General features: G+C 40.0%; 1 protein-coding gene across 2 annotated transcripts in view; it reads left to right on the top strand.

The window, feature by feature from the left end:
* PRKCB (protein kinase C beta) overlaps positions 1–18,266 on the top strand; it is a 159,974-nt gene that overhangs the window by 105,638 nt on the left and 36,070 nt on the right. For both annotated transcript variants that reach the window (XM_072417576.1, XM_072417574.1), the window contains exons 8-11: positions 1,308–1,404; positions 12,016–12,162; positions 16,190–16,363; positions 18,026–18,117. In XM_072417576.1, the coding sequence (XP_072273677.1) occupies positions 1,308–1,404; positions 12,016–12,162; positions 16,190–16,363; positions 18,026–18,117 (510 nt within the window). The remainder of the gene's footprint in view (positions 1–1,307; positions 1,405–12,015; positions 12,163–16,189; positions 16,364–18,025; positions 18,118–18,266) is intronic.

Raw genomic sequence — 18,266 nt, 5'->3', positions numbered from 1 at the left:
AACCCGGCAGAGCCTTTTAGATAAAGGGCATGGTTGAACTACTCGCTTGGCTACAGAAGAGCAGATATCCGTTGACCTAGGAGCAGCAGGGTTTTTAATCATTGTGCCATTTCATTTCGCGTAGCCTTCTTTTAATCTTGTCCAATGCCGTCTTCCAAATTTTCATATCCTGTTCAGCTTCAGAACGCATGCAGGCGGTTATTAGTCATGTCTCCAGGAAATCATTGTATTCTATTGTAGTCCGAGCTTGGCATCATACACAACCGTGTAGTCTTTCCTGCTCCTTCCTCCCCCATCAGTTTCTGAGGCATGAAGAACAATAAAGGGGCACGTCTGTCCTTAAATAAATCTGGTATTAATATTGTTACACAGAGCCCGGGATATATTAATGTTATTCTGATTTTCTGTTCTCTTTCTTCATTTGTTAAACATCAACTTGATGTATCTAATACTTCTCAATAGTCATCATTTACAGATATTTTTAAAACAATGTACAAATATGATATTTTATTCTGTGTCTGCTTATAACTGCCCCAATCTGTGTAGTGTCCCAATTAAGAAGAACTATGGCTGCTTTTTAGAAAATGCAGAAATCTGCAATATTTGATTATAAGTACACCTGCACGTAGTGTTCCTTTCTTCTCCCTCCAAAGTCTTACAAATATATGTTAAACCTCCCAGTGAAGTCTGCCTAGTGTAGCTTCATGTAATGGTAATGAAACGATGCTGCTCTGCTTCCAGGTTTGCTGGATCACCCAGGTCCCCTCATTGTGAGCTATCGTCTCCAGTCTTGGAGAGCTTTAATAAATCAGGCCTTTTACGTCCTAGAGTGCAAAGAAATGTTTTAAAGCTGAAGTAAAATAATGTAGCCACTTCATCTTTGGACTGCTAAGCTGCAGTGTATACAATTTTTGCTCTTGGGTTTAGATAGCCTTTAAAATGGCTCCAGTAGACTGGTGAAGCTGCAGGCTGGGATGAACTCTGGCATTCTGGTCATTTCTATTGTAAATGTGTTTTTCTATTTCACCTAAACATAGTTACATAGTAGGTTAGGTTGAAAAGTCTATCTAGTTCAACCACCAGCCAAATAAACATATCCCAGATATAAAACCCTTTAAGACATATTTGGTCCAGCGGAAGGCAAAAAAACTACTGGTACAATTTGCTTCAACAGGGGAAAAAATTCCTTCCTGATTCCATGAGGGAATCGGATAACAATATGAAAGATTGCATGTCAGTTCCAGGGTGGACTCAGTCTTCATGTCTTCCTTATTATTGTTCTGATCTTTTCTCCATATTTTTTAAAGGTTTAAATTGCTGAGCCAGGAAGAGGGGGAGTATTTCAATGTGCCTGTGCCACCAGAGGGAGAAGAAGGAAATGAGGAGCTTCGGCAAAAATTTGAGGTACCTATTGTTATCAGGATCCTTGGACACACAACACAATTTTAGGATGAATAGAATATTTCATTGTCACACTTAGTAGTTCTTAATCCCTTCTGCATGCAGTTCATGTGAATGGCTCAGTTCAGAGCACATTTATCAGAGCTTACATTAACAGTGACATACAAAGCTTCAATTGCCTGACAAATGCCTGAATAGCTATGTGGATTTTAAGGTGTTTGTACCAACCACATCTGTGAACTTGGGCTCCTCTCATTGGACTTGATTTATTAAAGCTCAGGGAGGCTGGAGAAGATGCACTTTCATCAGTGAAGCTGGGTGATCCAACAAACCTAAAATGCATCTGGACCAGGATTGAAAACATTTGCTAACAAATAGCAAGTGACTTAAGAAATCCATACCTGGTTTGCTGGATAACCCAGTTTCACTGATGAAAGTGCATCCTCTCCATCCTTGGTGAGCATTAATAAATCAGGCCTATTAAGTTGCCGGTGGTAGCATGAACACGGCCTGGCTAAAACTGTAGCTAGTAATAGTAGGCATTCAAATTTTAAAGAAGGAATAACATGTTGTTTTTAGGTTGGTACTCATTTTCATAGTGTATGATAATAGGGGGCTTCCATTGCTGACCTGATATGATAAGCACCATGTTCATAGCCCTAAGGTATTCAGCAGCCTTTGCAGTGTCCACTACATGCCAGTAATGGGGAATAATGCATCTGACAAACAATGACTTATGTTTATTACAAAAGTTATAGGGGCCATTATTCTTTGTCTGGGGCAAGCTCATGCTTACTAGTGCACAAAAAGCTTGGAGGGTAAAGCATCAGATGTAAGCATGCCTAGTAATGTGCAAGACTTCCATGCCTATCACAGACATTACAACACTGGCAGGGTGTTCATTTGATTTTCTCTTTGGGAAAACAGATCCATCTCTGCTTAGGTATTTTTTTTTTCTGTACTGAAATGCTGGCTCAGAAATTATACAATTGTTTTAATTCTGGATCTTGCACTGTTTTTCACCAGACCAGACCACTGCAGCCATTTATCTTGGTGACTTGGTACAAGTGTCATGTCAGGAATTTAATTATTGAGACACTTAATTACTAATCCACTTTAGGGTGATAAGGATTCATTCTCATTTATTTACTTTTATTGACATACTTGACCTGTGGCTTGACTCAAATTTAAATATTCTTCTGTACAGCAGTGGATAGATTAAATAAATTGAAGTTTTGATTTGCTAGACAGGTATTAAAAATACACTAATTAATACAGCTCTGCTATAGTTACTACATCATTAGATGTATTTAATTAATATGCAAACAGTGTAAATACTTCCAGTCCTTGTATAGCAGAGCTCAAGGAAGAGAAGAGAAAACAAGGGCAAGGGGCCAGTCAGTATAGCAACTCACAGGAGGATTGAACTGAATAATGGGGAGGGGAGATTCTTTTTCCACTGTACAGTCACTGTACAGTCACAGGGTGGAGGGGGGAACTGTATATAAAGTTGAAACTGCCACAGATAAATTTCATATCCCCTGCCCAAATATACAAGGCTGTCTCTGGAGTGCAGCTTTACCTTTTCTGCAGTACAGATCACCCCAGGACATATTGAAGGTTTTGAGTTCCAGGACTGCAGTCTGGCATAGCGATTCCTTTTTTACAGCAGGCACTGGGTTCTGTAGGGCCATAGCGTGTCATATAGACCCAGTGCTGGCCGAATAGAGTGTGATAAATATCAATATTTGATTATGGCTCATCTATTTTCAGAGCAGCGTTTCTGTCACCCCTCCTAGAGGTCACAGTCCGGTAGCGAGAGTGCAGCTGGAGGTAGCCTGTCAATCTCTTGCTCCTGATGAGTTTATTTTCCATTGATTTATCTGCGTGGCTGCTGGGACGAGCTCATCATTTCGGCTGTGTCTCCCAGCTGTGTTCACTACAGAGATGGTTCATAAAGAGAACAGGCAGCGGTTTCAAAATTCTGTCCCTAAAATGTTTGTCTTGCATGGATTTGATGGAAAATGAAAAGAATAGAGTGCGCAGTTCATCCTTCCTTTCACTCTTTACTTCCTCATTTTGGTTGGTTTATTTACTGAAATCTAAAATACAAAATAAAATAAAATGCCCTTTTTGTTCACCTATAGCTTTGATAACGTGACGCAGTCCTCAGCCTTCTCTCTTCAGGTGTCCATGATGCTTTCTGCATGACATGGATCCCTTCTATGGCTGTATGGAGTAAATCCCTACCAGTTTATTTTTTTTGCTGCTTCTGGATAGTTCCTGTCTTGGCAACAAAACAAAACGTGTCAGAAAAAAACAATCTTTAGAAAGGCAGGCCCCACAGGAAGATTTGTTTAGCTCTTGTTCCAATGAGAACTCTAAAATGGTCATCAGGGCCCTCACAATGGGTTAATCAAGGCTATGCATAGCAGTATTCTCCCAAGAAATTTTTATAAGCTGGGTGGGAAAAAATTGTAGATGGGTGGTGGCCCCATATTATGCCCCAACTTTTTCACACAAAAACAGCCATGCTGTCACTGAAGTGCCGGTTGGTGCACCTTGCTAAAAGGGGCTGGGGACAACACTGCATAGACTATTTACACATGTAAGAACACGATCGATGGAAACTATCCTGTAGGTTCGTTTCCAGTGACAGAGGAAAAAATAAAAGGTACACAAAGCACCAGTTCCGTTCTCCTCCATAGGATTAAACAGCAGTGATTCCTGATCAGTGGTTCATCTATCTATCCTGGGCGACCACTGTACACTCGTCTGATTTCTGCCCACAATGGGCACGACCGTTCATCTCAAGAAAAATTGTTTTGACATGTGTACCCAGGCTTAGGTATAGATTTGCACCTGTGCTTTGTCCCAGCCAGTAAGTCAACCACACTGCACGGTCCTCTGCATTTCCAAAGTGCTGGTCTGGCTTCTTTTTTCCTGGCATAGCATGAATTTTAAGAAGGAGATAACCTCATAACAGGATTGTAAAAAGCCTGAGCCGCTTCTACTGCAAAGCTAAAATTGGTGTGAAAAATGTCAGTTTCAGTTTTATTTTTAGTGTTAAGGAATATTGTTTTAATTTATAGAGAAGTTTGATGGAACAAATCAACCTTTGGCTTTTATGTCTTGATAGCGTGATCTCCCAGCCATTGTTCCACAATCTGTTGGAGTGCTAGGTGTTACCATCTACTATTCAATGTTCTCCCTTTGCTTCCCATAATATTGAAACTAAGTGTAAATCCTACAGCGATATTATTTTAAATGAGAATCCCCCAACACCTGTAATAGCTAAAACAGATGTGTCATGCTGGGAATTTAAATGCAAGAATGCCATCGCCAAGCTCTCCTTTTGAAATTGCAAAATGCCAGGCTGACTTGAACTATAATTTTAATACTTTTAAACCCTGAATACCCAACAGATCCACGTTTTGGACAAATTTTACACCACATCTTCCATTCTTTCAAAAATAGAAACATAATCTATTAAATTATAAAAACAGAAATACAATGATCAGAACATGTTCATAGTGTGCATTCAGTCTCAAATAGCTATTGGATGCGTTTCTCAGAATCTGCTTCTTCAGAAATGATGAGACTTATAAACCAATGTTCAACTACATTAACAAGAACCTTGACCAAGAACAGGAATTCTGACTTTTCTCTGACCTTTTGTACTTTATCAGTTACTGACCTAAGTATTATAGTGAGTGGGCCAGGATAACATCCAAGCCAGAAGCCTTTGTAAAATCAGGTCAGCTTTGGTGGCTTCCTTTTATTTTCTTCAAGCAGGTTTACATTAACTTCGGTGACATTAACACCAGCATACCAAAGGCTTTTAAAACTGAACCTGATTGGTCTACATAGAGCCTAAGGTGACCGTGTGGCCCCTTCAAGCTGTTTCATTGGTCTTTAGAATGATCATTGTGGAGATCCTTTGCCTAAACCTTACACCGGACTACAATTTTTTTAGTGACCTTTGAGATTTGTCCTACTCTGAATTCCAGAAATTTTCTCTGACAAATTCTTATATCATTCTCAGACTAAATTTTGGGTGAATTATCACTCGGCAGGGGAAGGTAACCCGGACAGTATATGTGAGCTGTTTTGCCCAACTTGCTTTAGGAACTTCTTAGGTCTCTTTAGGTTGACATTAAATGATCACGTACCTTTGTCTATGTAACAACTAACAATAATTTCAGGTAATGTATACCGAATTTCATGAACCATACCCTAAAACAGCCCCATGAAGACTTATAAAAGGGAGGGATTAGATGGTGACCATGTTTTAGTTTTCCACTGTAATAATGTCGCTTGAGGACAAAAGTGAATTCAGGTCAAAAGATCTTTAATAGGTTCGGTGATAATGACGGATGTTTTTATTCTGAAACGCCTGATCGCGTTTTAGGAATATTTGAAGTGTTCCCATAGTAACCAGATACTCGGAGAATTCAGACAAAGTCTAATGCTCTCTCCATTGTTGCAGGAGCAAGTTGGACTCCACGCTTCATATTCAGACAATTACAAGGGAGACATTCCTGTGCACTCGCAGCAAATATTTTTCCATTTTATGAATAGCACGGTTTAAGCTTTGTGATGTTTTTTGCCAGTAGAAAAGACATATTTATAGCTTTGAAAGCCTTTAGTTTTAAAGTGAAAAGTCACTCACTGTAAACCATCTGAACTGTCAGGACACATAAAAGTAAACTCCTGAAGTTTGAATGAATGGTCACTGCATGCCAGGAGCTCCAAACCACATGAAGGCTGCCATTCATATCTGGACCGACTTTTGTAGAATACAGACACGCCTACTTCCATCTTCCTAAAGTCATGGTTGGTCCATACCTATGATTGACAGCTTCCGTAACCTATGTTAAGACACTGGAAAAGGTGAGGCCACGCTCTTCACAACAGAAAATGGTCAAGATTTGCATGATAGAGCTCCCCGGGATTTAACAATATGCAAAGCAATGAGGACACAAACACAATGGACCTGATTTATTAATGTTCGCCAAGACGAGAGAAGACTATCTTGGGTGAACCTGGGTGATCCAACAAACCTGGAACTCAACAGTGTTGTGTTGTTTTTCTTGTTGGTTAGCCCCTTATTCCCATCTGCCCTGTAAAACAAATATCTAAGTTCCAAGAGCCTTCTAGCCAGTCATTTAATCAGCGGGTTAATCCTATTTGCCCCGTTCTCCAGTGACGATGAGTCCTTGATACTGCAGAATACTGAATGGATGCCATGCCAATATACTGCTGTTTTATTCCACACCTTTGTACGTTGAAACTAGGTTGATGTAATGACATACCCCATGGGGGTGGGGCTTCTAAAACAAATTGTTACCATAAAAAGTCATATACTAGAGCAACCATTCTCAATGGATTCCTAGAGTGCTGGGTGACTGACCTACTATTTGCTAGTGCCTTCATAGTTCCAAGCCCAACACCACCTTTCAAAGTCAACAGCATAACACCAAAGATCATGTTATCTGTCTTTAGGGTAGTATAAAAACTACCACCCTTGGGGGAATATTCTTCCAGCTGTCCACTAATATAAGGGACATTATTCCCACTGACACCCAATGAATTGATTCTAGCAGGGGTTCCCCTGGGGTAAAACGGTGGAGAAAGTCTATTCTAAACTGTAGGTTTTCCTTCTAGAAGAGTGGAAAGCAGACAAGGCAGGGACACAACAATGTTGCAATACCTTATATTTTGTGCAGCCACAAGCTAATGGTGGAACAATCGCCAGAACATTACAGATTTTCTATGTTCTGCATTATTTATTATTTATGTGTTTCAATAGTGTATTTCTCTATGCCCTTAAATAAAGAGGTGAGCTGGCTGTGTTGGGCTGTCCTGATTTCCTGGCTGTAGAATGTCAGGAATTCCCTGCCCGTAAAAGAAGGCTGGTGTGTTCCTTTGGATTTCCAGGGCCTGTCACAAGTCATCACCAATGGATATTTCATTCCGCAGAAGGTGCAGCTAGGGACTCCACTCTGCGGCTTGTCAGATCACACTCGCTTTTCAGTTTTCTCCCATCTCCAATCCCCAGGAACATTATTTAAGCAGCAGCCTCCCGGCGCCTCATCAGATGATGGGTGTTTGAAGTTCCCTCTATGGTCTTGATAAATAAAAAAAAAAGGAAAAAAGAAAAAATACAGAGTCTTTGTTAAGCAACTCCAGCGGCATGCATTGTTAAAGTTCTGCCTGGCACATTTGAGGCTTCCAAACTAATTTGTCTTCATAAAACCGAACAGCAACTTGTGACTCGCAGGCTCGCTTGGTATAAAAGCAGAATGCGCCTTTTGAAAAGCGAATCAAAGCAGACACGGGCCCGGGTTTCCTTCCACCCCAAAGTGACATTAAATGGGAAGAAGGAAGCTGGAGCATTTATGTGACATCCAGAAATATAGAGGAAGCCTTTCTAGTTTTATAAAAATCTCGCTTCGAGTCTTTGTACAAATGGAGTTTTTTCAATTGTTCTGTACTCCTAATGCCATTCTGTTACACAAAAGAAACGCTTTCTCAGATGTTAAAATAAAGGAAACTGTAATTACAGCCAACTTTGTAATATTTTTAGCTGCGGTATACGGAATGGCTGTACTTCCTATACCTAATTATATTTTCTTTAAAGGATATCTTAACCAATACATGAAAATGTTATATTTTGTAGCTTACTGGTCTTTAGATGTGGTGACTGCATTAGTTTTCTTTCACATTTTTATCGTATACAGAAACACCTGTTGCTCCTACTAGAAATACAGTGTCCTTTTCACCTACTATAAGGTTATCAAACTCACAAACAATGTCTTTTTTCTATACTTATTGTAAAAGAAGTATGCAAGAAGCACAATGGAGTTTGGATCTGATATATGGTTCAGGTGGTTGTTTAGGGGGTAGTGACAAATATAGCGGTGGTGCATTTTAAATAAATTGTGTATAGTACCTTGAAAGTAAAATAAATACATTTGAATACTGCAATAAAAGGGTCCCATAGTACAGAGCCTGGTTTGCATCTCAATATTTAGCTTTTCCCTTTTTTTCATCCAAGAAGTGTGCACCTCCTTCCCCCCTGGAGCACACATAATGTGCATAAGTAGAGAGCCCAGAAAATCAATGTTAAGTTTCTCCTCTTCTGTATGTTCCTCCAGAGGTGACAAGGTTGGACAGTGGCAGGAAGAAGTAGTAAAGTATGCATTTTCTATGTTGCAAGTGTTGGGGTACAGGGTCTGTGGTATTAGGGTGCATGAAGGCTAAAAAGTCTATGTTAGGGTTGCAGGGGTTTACTGGTAGAGATGCTGGGTGACAGAGATGCGATTTGGGATGCAGAATGCCCAGGGTACTGTATTTTACAAAAGGCTAAATATAAAAGCTGTCTACTTGTATGCCTGCAAAGAGTCTTCCCTGACTAATCCCCATCCAATATGGTGTTGGCTGCTGGACCACATTGCCTGCTAATCTAAGATATGTGCAAGTTATTAAACAAGGTTATTAATGACCAGAGACTTCCTGTGCGGGGAACAATTACTTTTTTAGGCATTGGACACTGCAGGATAGAGGAGATTGCAGTACTGTCAAGAATTGCCAGGCACACTCTAGGGTTAGTAAAAGATGTTTGGGGTAACCCAAAATTGCACCATAACTGGCACATACGCACTAGTGACAGAAGGTTGAGTTGCTGCTATGTCTAAATGTAGACCAGCAACATCCACAACATCAGTAGGTGATTCAATGTTACAAGGGGACCTACAAATTTCTGGCACCAGCTCACACCACCTTCCTGCCCCTTAGCATCTACACAGGCACTGTAGGCATAGTACCCCACATCACCATTATTATGATTGGTGTCCTTAATCAAAATATATTACACCTAGGGAGGTAGTAAGACATGGAGACCTGTGGCACAATGTTTAAATTACCAGAGAACAGGAAATTTGCACATTAAAGTTTTTAAATTTTGGAGTAACTTCAATGGTTTTGGGTTTTTTGTTTGTTTTTTTAATTTTTTGTATGTTTGAAGATTTAGTGTGATCAACCTAGTAATCCTGCTGGAACTGTCAACAAAAAAAAACAAGGAAATTGTAACATCTTCCACCAATTTTAATTTATATGATGCAGGTTAAAATGTTACCCTGTCATTAAACCAACCTTAGATTTCATCAGGCTGCGTGCTGTCAAACGGCTGTTGGCTTTTAAAACGTGATCTGCAGGTGACCTTGAAACGTGGGTGCAAACAGCCTTGCAATAACCAATTAGCCAGAGCTGTGACTGGGAGATTGCTCAGGAGCCTGTTATCTGTGAGAGCTGTGAGCGACCAACAAATTGAAGCGCTCGGAATCAGGCTAATGGAATTTCATGGCACACTGAATCCTCTCCTGCCTCCTCCTGCCTTCACAATATGGCTAAACTTCTGAAAAATTAAAATGGAACTAAGCAGGACTCTGCCGCATCCGCAGCCCTGAGATGGCCGATTCCATTCCCACAGAGGCAATTAGAGGTGCGCAGCGGGAGCTTAAAACTTCCACAGAAGTGCTTGCATTTCAAACAGACATGGCAAGCCTGAGCCTGGGCTCTGTTATCTGAACAGGCTATGATCAATATCATTCATTTATTATAAAATACATGTCTAATACCAGTCTTAGTTAATTTGCAGAGCTGGAAGCTGCAGCATCTTTAGCATTTGACACTTGTGGGTGCATCAGATGTCTTTGTCTCCACACTGTGCACGATGTTACCATCTGCCAGCCTCTGCGTCACTAGTGTTCGCCATCAGAACTGCAAGTAAACACTAGTAACAGAAAACAAACATTTGGAACCATAGCCCACAGCAGGGAGATGCAAGCATTCAACACACCCGGAAGTGCATATCCAGTGTAGTGTAGAAGTGTTTCTTTACCTTTTTAATACAGGAGAACCCCTTGAAAATAACTTTCAGCTTCCCAGCCCTGCTATAATTACTATATATATATATATATATACACAGATCACAATACAATAATGTGATAGTGATTGGGAAGAAAATCTCTTACATTGCTGGCCATTGGGAAGAAACTCACCCTTACAGATAGCCAAAAAGGTCATTGATCATCAATATACTGACCTGAGAGGCACAGAATGCTTTTTGCTCCAGGAACCCCCAGCAACCTCTGGAGGAACCCTGGTTGTGAAATGCTTTTATGGATTGTATTTTATGTAACAGTTCTGAGTCTTGTTTTGCTGTGGATATCACACTCAAGGTGGGTATGATGTAAGGAGTCTTGCATTGTATTACCTAAGGAATGACACCAATCAACACAACTCTACCCAAAAATATTTCCATTTTATAGGGTTGCTGGTAATTTGAATGTCAAGCTGGTATCCTGTGAAGGAGATGAACACATATGTAATAATCTTTCTGTGTATATTTTATAAACTTTACACCAAAAGGAGGTCTTTAAAACATTAACATACATTAAGATTATTCATATCAATTTAATCCATTTTACATGTGTAGGTAAAAAATTACAGATCCCCTTTAGAACTAAGAGGAAATTTGCTGAATCGTCATCTTTCCTCCTATTTGCATACAGCACCAGAATCAAAAGACTAAAGAGCTAAGCCGGTATTGTCTATTATGGATGGGGGATACATTATGCATGAATGTCACTTGGGAAGATTTCAGAATTCATTTGTTAGGAACGTAGGTACTTAAAGTAAACCTGGACATTTAGGTTACATATTCTTAAAGTGACCCTGTCACGTATGTACGTTTGAAGCATTCTCATAACTGGAAAGAATAAAAACAAACGCTTATCTTTCGTGCTTTCTGTCCTACAAGCTGTTCTCTGCTGCTAAGAAACGGACTCTCTGAAGGCCATTGGGAAATGAATGCTTCCAAAAGTGCCGGTCTCCTTGGTCCCCTGCAGCCCAGTTTGATTCCTCCTGTCTTGACCTGTACAATATTTTGTATGTTGTATAATTTGGAGTTTGGCTTTAAAGTTATATTGGATGTTTCATACTTTAAGGCTGCCCACCAAGAGACCTGCATGTTCTTTCTCTGTTCACAGTATTTTGTTGAAGTTTTTATTTGGCCCATAGTACCCAGGCAAACAGTGCAACGGGTTCATTACATTGGGGAAATCATCATATATCATTTCTACATTCGTTCTTCAGCCTTGTACGTATCTTTAGTGAGCGTCATTCTGTTTTATGAACAAGCGACACCCCACAGTTCTCTCAAGACCCCAGTGAAAAGTGCTGTGGTTGTTTCTGCTTGGTCATTCATCAATCTCCCAGGGCAGAATGTGGAATGATGTTAGGGGAGCACTGCACATGCAGACGACAGTTCTACTAGCATGTGTATAGCTTTGCATGTCTGGATAATTACAAGCAACACATTTACAAACCAGCAAAACCACCTGGTAATATCTGGCAGTGTATGTCCACCATTCAAATATAATGCTGACCTGAAAATGACAACTGGAATTTACACAGGATCTGATTTGTGTTTGTGACACTAAAAAAGATTTATAGTTTAAGCTGACACATGAGGTTCACCATCATTTTCTGTCTTTTCCAACTCCTTTTTCGCCTTTTTTGATCAGCTCTTTTCTTTCCTATTTGCAGAGAGCCAAAATTGGACCCAGCGCCAAAGTGGCAGAAGAAAAAGTAGGGAATCCAGTGCCCAAAATCGACAGTAATGGCAACAGAGACCGAGTGAAAGTGTCCGATTTCAACTTCCTCAAAGTTCTGGGTAAAGGAAGCTTTGGCAAGGTGAGTAAAATAATACAAGGCATGGCTATATGACACTAAGGTACATTGGCCCTGATTTAGTAAAGCTCTCCAAGGCTGGAGAGAATACACTTTGACCAGTGAAGCTGGGTGATCTAGCAAACCTGGAATGGATCTGGTCCAGGATTTAAAACATTTGCTAGGAAATAGTAAATGTTTTTAGGAAATCCATACCAGGTTTTCTGGATTACCCAGCTTCACTGAACAAAGTGTATTCTCTCCAGCCGTGGAGAGCTTTAGTAAATCAGGGCCATTGTCTTTGACAAAGCACTGATTTTTTTTTTTAATAGGAGAGCATAGTCCAAGAAAACTGTATACAACAAATAATAGTGCCATACTGAAAAAGTGAGTTCTGAGCGTACGTTAAGCGTTCAGTTAATCCAGAGTGCCTCCTAAAATTTGGAAAAAACTTATGTTTTTTGGAAAGTTCATATTCGAAAAGCATTTATCATTTTATATGATGCCATTTTAGTTAAGTGTTGGGTAAATTCAGCATCTCCCACAAACAATGCAGCTGCGAATTACCGGCGCATTCTCTATTTTTCTCTTTTCCTTTTGTCCTGCGGACTGCGCTGCCTCATCTTCCCTTGTTGTTCTGCCAGCTCCTCTCCTCCTTGTCAACCGACAGCTGCGCCAAAGAAAAAAACAAACTTTTTGCTTGTTTCTGTTTAAAATACGTTCTACTCAGCGGCAGCCCTGCAAGAACGGGAAGCAGGTGAGCGGCTCAGGGAATAAATATCAATACTCTCTTTGGACTCCTCTGCACACTTGACCCCTGAACACCCACGGGGGGCCGGAAAACACAATCCTTTGAAATCCGCCTAGGTGAAGAAAATAAATGGTTTCCAGCTTGGCTCACAAATCCTTTGTAAGCCGACAAATAGCTGAAAGCACATGTTGTGTTTTCAAGGTATTGTTGGTCCAAAAAAAAAACACAAGTTAAGGGTTGTCCTTCAACCCTTTTCTAAGACTTTGACTAGATATGTGTGTATTATTTTCAGCCATTATTTCCTGACCCCTATTCTGTAGAGAAAAGTTATTTCGTACCTTAAAAAGAAAGTTTAAAAATGAAGTGTTTTTTTTTTTTTGTGTTTTGCGTTATACGAAATGAGAAACAAAACATTAAAAAAAGTTTACCAGTCTGAGAAATTCACAACACCAGGCACTTATTAACATGCTTGTTTGTTGCATGCCCTTCATCATCATCCAACACCGTAATGGAAGGGGAACTGGGGGGGGTTAGCATTTTCTTACAGGGTATTAAAGAGTACAGCAATATATTGAATCTTGTAAATACCTTTTTAGGTGCAATAAACACATCCATCAAGGAATTAAGTACCAGGTAGAGTCATGTGTCATGTTCACTAGTCAATAAGTCCAAACATCTGAATAAAACAGGGGGACTGGAGGTTTTCCTTTACAGAAGGATAGCCTTCCGGGAAAAACAACAAACTGAACATCGTTTTGTGGAAGTAGAGGTTATATATGAGCTTCTTAACCCTAACCCCAATATGGGCTTGTAACCCTTAACCCCAACCAAGGAAGTCATGTTTGGGTGCTAGAAATTTATAAAATTGAGTCCAGTATTGGGTAGCATGTGAACAACTCCAGAAAATATAAACAGAAGAGCAGTGTGGATAAGCCGTGTTAGAGAGTAGGACCATGCAGTGTAGTTAAGCTGGACTAATAAAATATTTTAATTAGTCCATAGTACTGATTACTTCTTTAAATCAAACTGTTTTAGGATCTTTTCATGAGCCCTCATTCAGTGGTGGAATGCATTGTGACTGTTTGCAGCAGCAAAGGGTGAAAGTTTTTGTCTTTTAGATAAGTGGAAGTTTCTAATATGTGGAATGTTGAACAGGTAAATGAGATCAAAACAAATACAGCCATAAATTACATGGAATAGCACAGAGGATAAGTATTAAACATGTTTACTGAAATTTAATTAATACTAGGTAGAAAATCCTTTGATGGTATTAAAAGCTTCAAGACACTTCCTGTATGTACTGGTCACATGCATTGCTCAGGTGTCATTTTTGGCCCATTCTTCCACTAAAAAACTGTCTTCAAATCTTGAAAGTTTTGGGGCCTCTTCTATGAACGCTGATCCTCAGTTCTTTTTACATTGATTTTCAATTGGAGTCAAGTCAAATGATTGACTGAGCCATTCTAGCAGCATTTTCTTTTCCTAAAACAAATTGATAGTTTCTTTGACCGTGTGTTTGGGATACATTGTCTTGCTGAAATGTCTGCCCTCGTTTCATCTTCATCATCTTCCTGGTAGATGGCAGCAGATTCTTATGAAGAATATCTCGGTACATTTCTCCATTCATCCTCCTTCAATTATATGAAGTCTGCCAGTATCATATGCTGAAAAGCATCCTCACACCATGGTGTACCCACCTCCAAACTTCGCTGTTGGTATGGTGTTTTTTGGATTGGGTATTTTCATGTTAATTACTTAATTCCTCTGCTGTATATTCTCCATACAGGGGACTTTTTATTTCAGCAAGAATTGCAGAAGTCGAGGGCTAGTTGGCACAGCCACAACCTTGCAGTAAACCTTGCGGATATTGTAATTATTTAAAGCAGGGGTGCCCAACAGGTGGATCGCGATCTTACCAGTAGATGGCAAAGACAACGCGAGTAGATCGCGGAGCCCTGCCTTTTAAAATAAACTCTACCGCGCACAGGAGTTAAGTCCAAGTTTTTATTGTTGGTGGATCATTTTGACTTGGTCATTTTAAAAGCAGCTTGCAAGCCAAAAAAAGTATCCGCACTCCTGATTTAAAGCTACTGACTAGCCAAGGGGTGGGCAAACTTTTTTAATCAGGGGCCACAATCTGAAAAAAAATTTGCCCAAGGGGATAGGTCGATGGTAGATTGGACGGGGTTATCCCATCATGACACCCCTGAACGTGATGTCACGATGGCATAACCCCACCCACTCTCCAATTGCAAGCTCAGAGCCTGTGATGGGAGAGTGGGCGGGTTATGTGCAGTGACAACCCCCCCCCAATCTCCCATCGCAGGCTCAGATCCGTGCCTGGACTAGCCCATCACTTTGCAAGGGAGGATAAAGTTAGAACCTAATGTCATGGACAGTGAAGACAGGGTGGCTTCTCCGTTTGATTGGGACAGTGGGGGCAGGGGAAGCCATAAGACAGATCTGAGCATGGACAGAGAGCTGCAGATAACAATGCCAAAAGGTGTTTTCATCTTTACAGCTATGTTCCATTGACAACAAGTATGTTGCAAAACAGTAATTTACCACTTTTATGTTTGAAAACAACTCGGTCAAATGTCTTCTTTAAAAACCATTCTCGGTGTGATTGTAAACGAGAAACAAAGTGTAGCGCGGTGCCAGGCGATTGCTAGAGAAAGAGTTCTTTAATGTGGGAAAACAAAGCACGGTAACCATTCATCGGCGCAGCTTGTGCTGTTGAGACAAGAAGTAGCTAACCTGCTAGCCAAAGCTAAGCATGCAGCAGCTGGGAAGGTGGAAAGGCAGCGCATTCATATGTCCTCTCTTTTTAATTGAGCAAAAATAAAGAAAACGTTATTAAAAAGCTTGTTGCTCACAAGGCGAGTGTGACAGAACCTTATAAATATGCTAATTAGCTCCTCTGCAAGCTGTGATTACCGGTAGATGACGATTCTCACCTCATGGGCTCATTGTCTCCTTTTAGAGAGATAGCAGGTAGCCGAACGATGAAGGTGCATTCTGTGACTACAACCACAAAGCCAGTGCCGGGGCTGATTTTTCACCTCATAGGCAATGTCCAAATAAGGTTTAATTTATTGTTTGCAACAAAAGCCTTTAGGGTAGCTTGTCCTTTTTTGAAACAAAGTTTGCCCTAAGAGACTGCTGATAGTTTTCTGATCTCATGAGGTTTTAAATACATAACTAAGGTGTTGGTGCCTGTGAATAGGCCAAACATATAAAGCCAAGGGTTATATGGTTTTCCTCCAGCATGGCTCTAACTTCAATGTTTTTTATGTACAGGTGATACTTGCAGAGAGGAAGGGCACAGACGAGTTATATGCCATAAAGATCCTTAAGAAAGATGTTGTGATACAAGACGACGACGTGGAATGCACAATGGTGGAGAAAAGGGTGCTGGCACTAGCTGGAAAACCCCCTTTCCTGACGCAACTACACTCTTGCTTCCAGACAATGGTAAGAGGAAGAGGGAAGACCTAACTGTTAGAACATTACCACTACACACATCAACAAATGATTGCATTATTGTAGTCAAAAGAAATGTTGCATCCCATAGCTTGCATCCCACTTCTAGGAAATCTTAAATAATTTCCTGGGGATTTGCCAAAATGTCAGAGCACGAACACTGTTCTGTTATACCAGTTTACCTGATGGACAGCCACTTTGTGCACAAGCATTTTGAAACATTGAATAATATGAAGCCTCTCTTTTGAATATTCATGAAAATGTGGCCTTTTTTTTAACCTTTACTTCATTTTTGTAGTATACACTTGTATTCTCTCCTTGTCATAGCAGTAATGTCAAGTTGTAAGGCCATTTCATTTTCTGCTTGAGCTGAGAGTTGATTACAGACATTCAGAAAACTGTCAAATAACAAAAGAGCTGTTGGTATTACATTAATAAAACTTAAGTCCTTATAATTCAACAGTTTTATCTGTTCCAGCAGCTTAGATGAAGAATCTGTTTTCAGCACCTTTTAGGCAGAAGGCCATTTAGATAGCTGAATAGCCTTCTGCCTAAATGGAGTCTAAGGCTATGCACACACATCAGATGATTCTCGACTGATACGATCTGTCGTGCTTGTCTCAGACAAGAATCTGACGTGTACAGAGGTTGTCCGATGCCATTCATGGATCTTTTGACCGTGTGTACACAGCCATACAGTCCAACAAAGAAAGTTGGGTTATCTTTTTGATAAGGGAGAGTAGGCAAGCAAAAAAATAACACACACACTTATACCTGAGATGTTCATTTCTGACTTTCTTTAACATCAATTGTTGTCTAAGGTAAACAAATCAGACAAATTAAGGTTACACAAGGGCCCAAAATCTCCTAAAACTTCACTTTGAGTTTGTAGTTGTAGTTTATCTCCAGAAATCTGACATATATCCTGCCTTGCCCTAATTACAGTTTTCTATCTAGTACTATCTCAGAGGTTGGCTCGGCCAGGACACTATCTGCATGGAGTTTGCAGGTTCTCCCCATGTTTGTGTGGGTTTCCTCCCATATTCCAAAAATATGCAGTTTTTCCCCAAAATTGACCTTAGACTGTGTTAAAGACATGATTATGGTAGGGACATTAGATTGTGAGCCCCATTGAGGGACAGCTAGGGACATGACTATGGACTTGTACAGTGCTGCCTAATATATTGGTGCTATATAAATACTGTGTAATAATAATAATAATGTAATAATAATAGTAATGTTCCCAATTCCTAAGTAGGGGTGTGGCAAAAGGAGTCATTAATTTTTGGCTGGTGCAGAAGCTGAATTAAAGAGTAAGTAGCTTACATACATATTTTAGCATCCTAAATCCAAGGCGATATGGAAAATTTGAAAGATGTCTCCAAACAAGTAGGGAAATGTTTTTCAATTGGGACACCTGCTCCAGGGCATCTTTTCAAGAGTGGAATTACTCTTACTTTGAGAGGTGTGGACTAGAGTTAAGTCTTAAATATCTACCATTGCTGTTAGGAGCTAAACCATTGGAATTCCAAAAAATTCTAATTAAAAAAACAGTAAGCAAAAAAGTAAAAAACACCTTGTTTGTATACCCTCCCACCCAGAATCTTTATTGTGTTCTTGCCATTTAATCAGCTTTTTGGTAACTTCTTGCAGGATCGCCTGTACTTTGTCATGGAATATGTTAATGGTGGAGACCTCATGTATCAGATTCAACAAGTTGGTCGATTCAAGGAACCTCATGCAGTGTAAGTTAGAGGGCTCTTCTGTAAGTTTCCATTAAATTGGGGTCACCTGGTAATGATAAAGCACAGTGCGGGTTTCCATTAGCCATTGTGATTCATTACAGTTACTTAGTTTATAATATATATATATATATATATATATATATATATAT

Source organism: Pyxicephalus adspersus, chromosome 7, assembly GCF_032062135.1.
Source record: "Pyxicephalus adspersus chromosome 7, UCB_Pads_2.0, whole genome shotgun sequence".
Lineage (NCBI taxonomy): Eukaryota > Metazoa > Chordata > Amphibia > Anura > Pyxicephalidae > Pyxicephalus > Pyxicephalus adspersus.
This window is presented reverse-complemented; position numbering and strand designations above follow the sequence as displayed.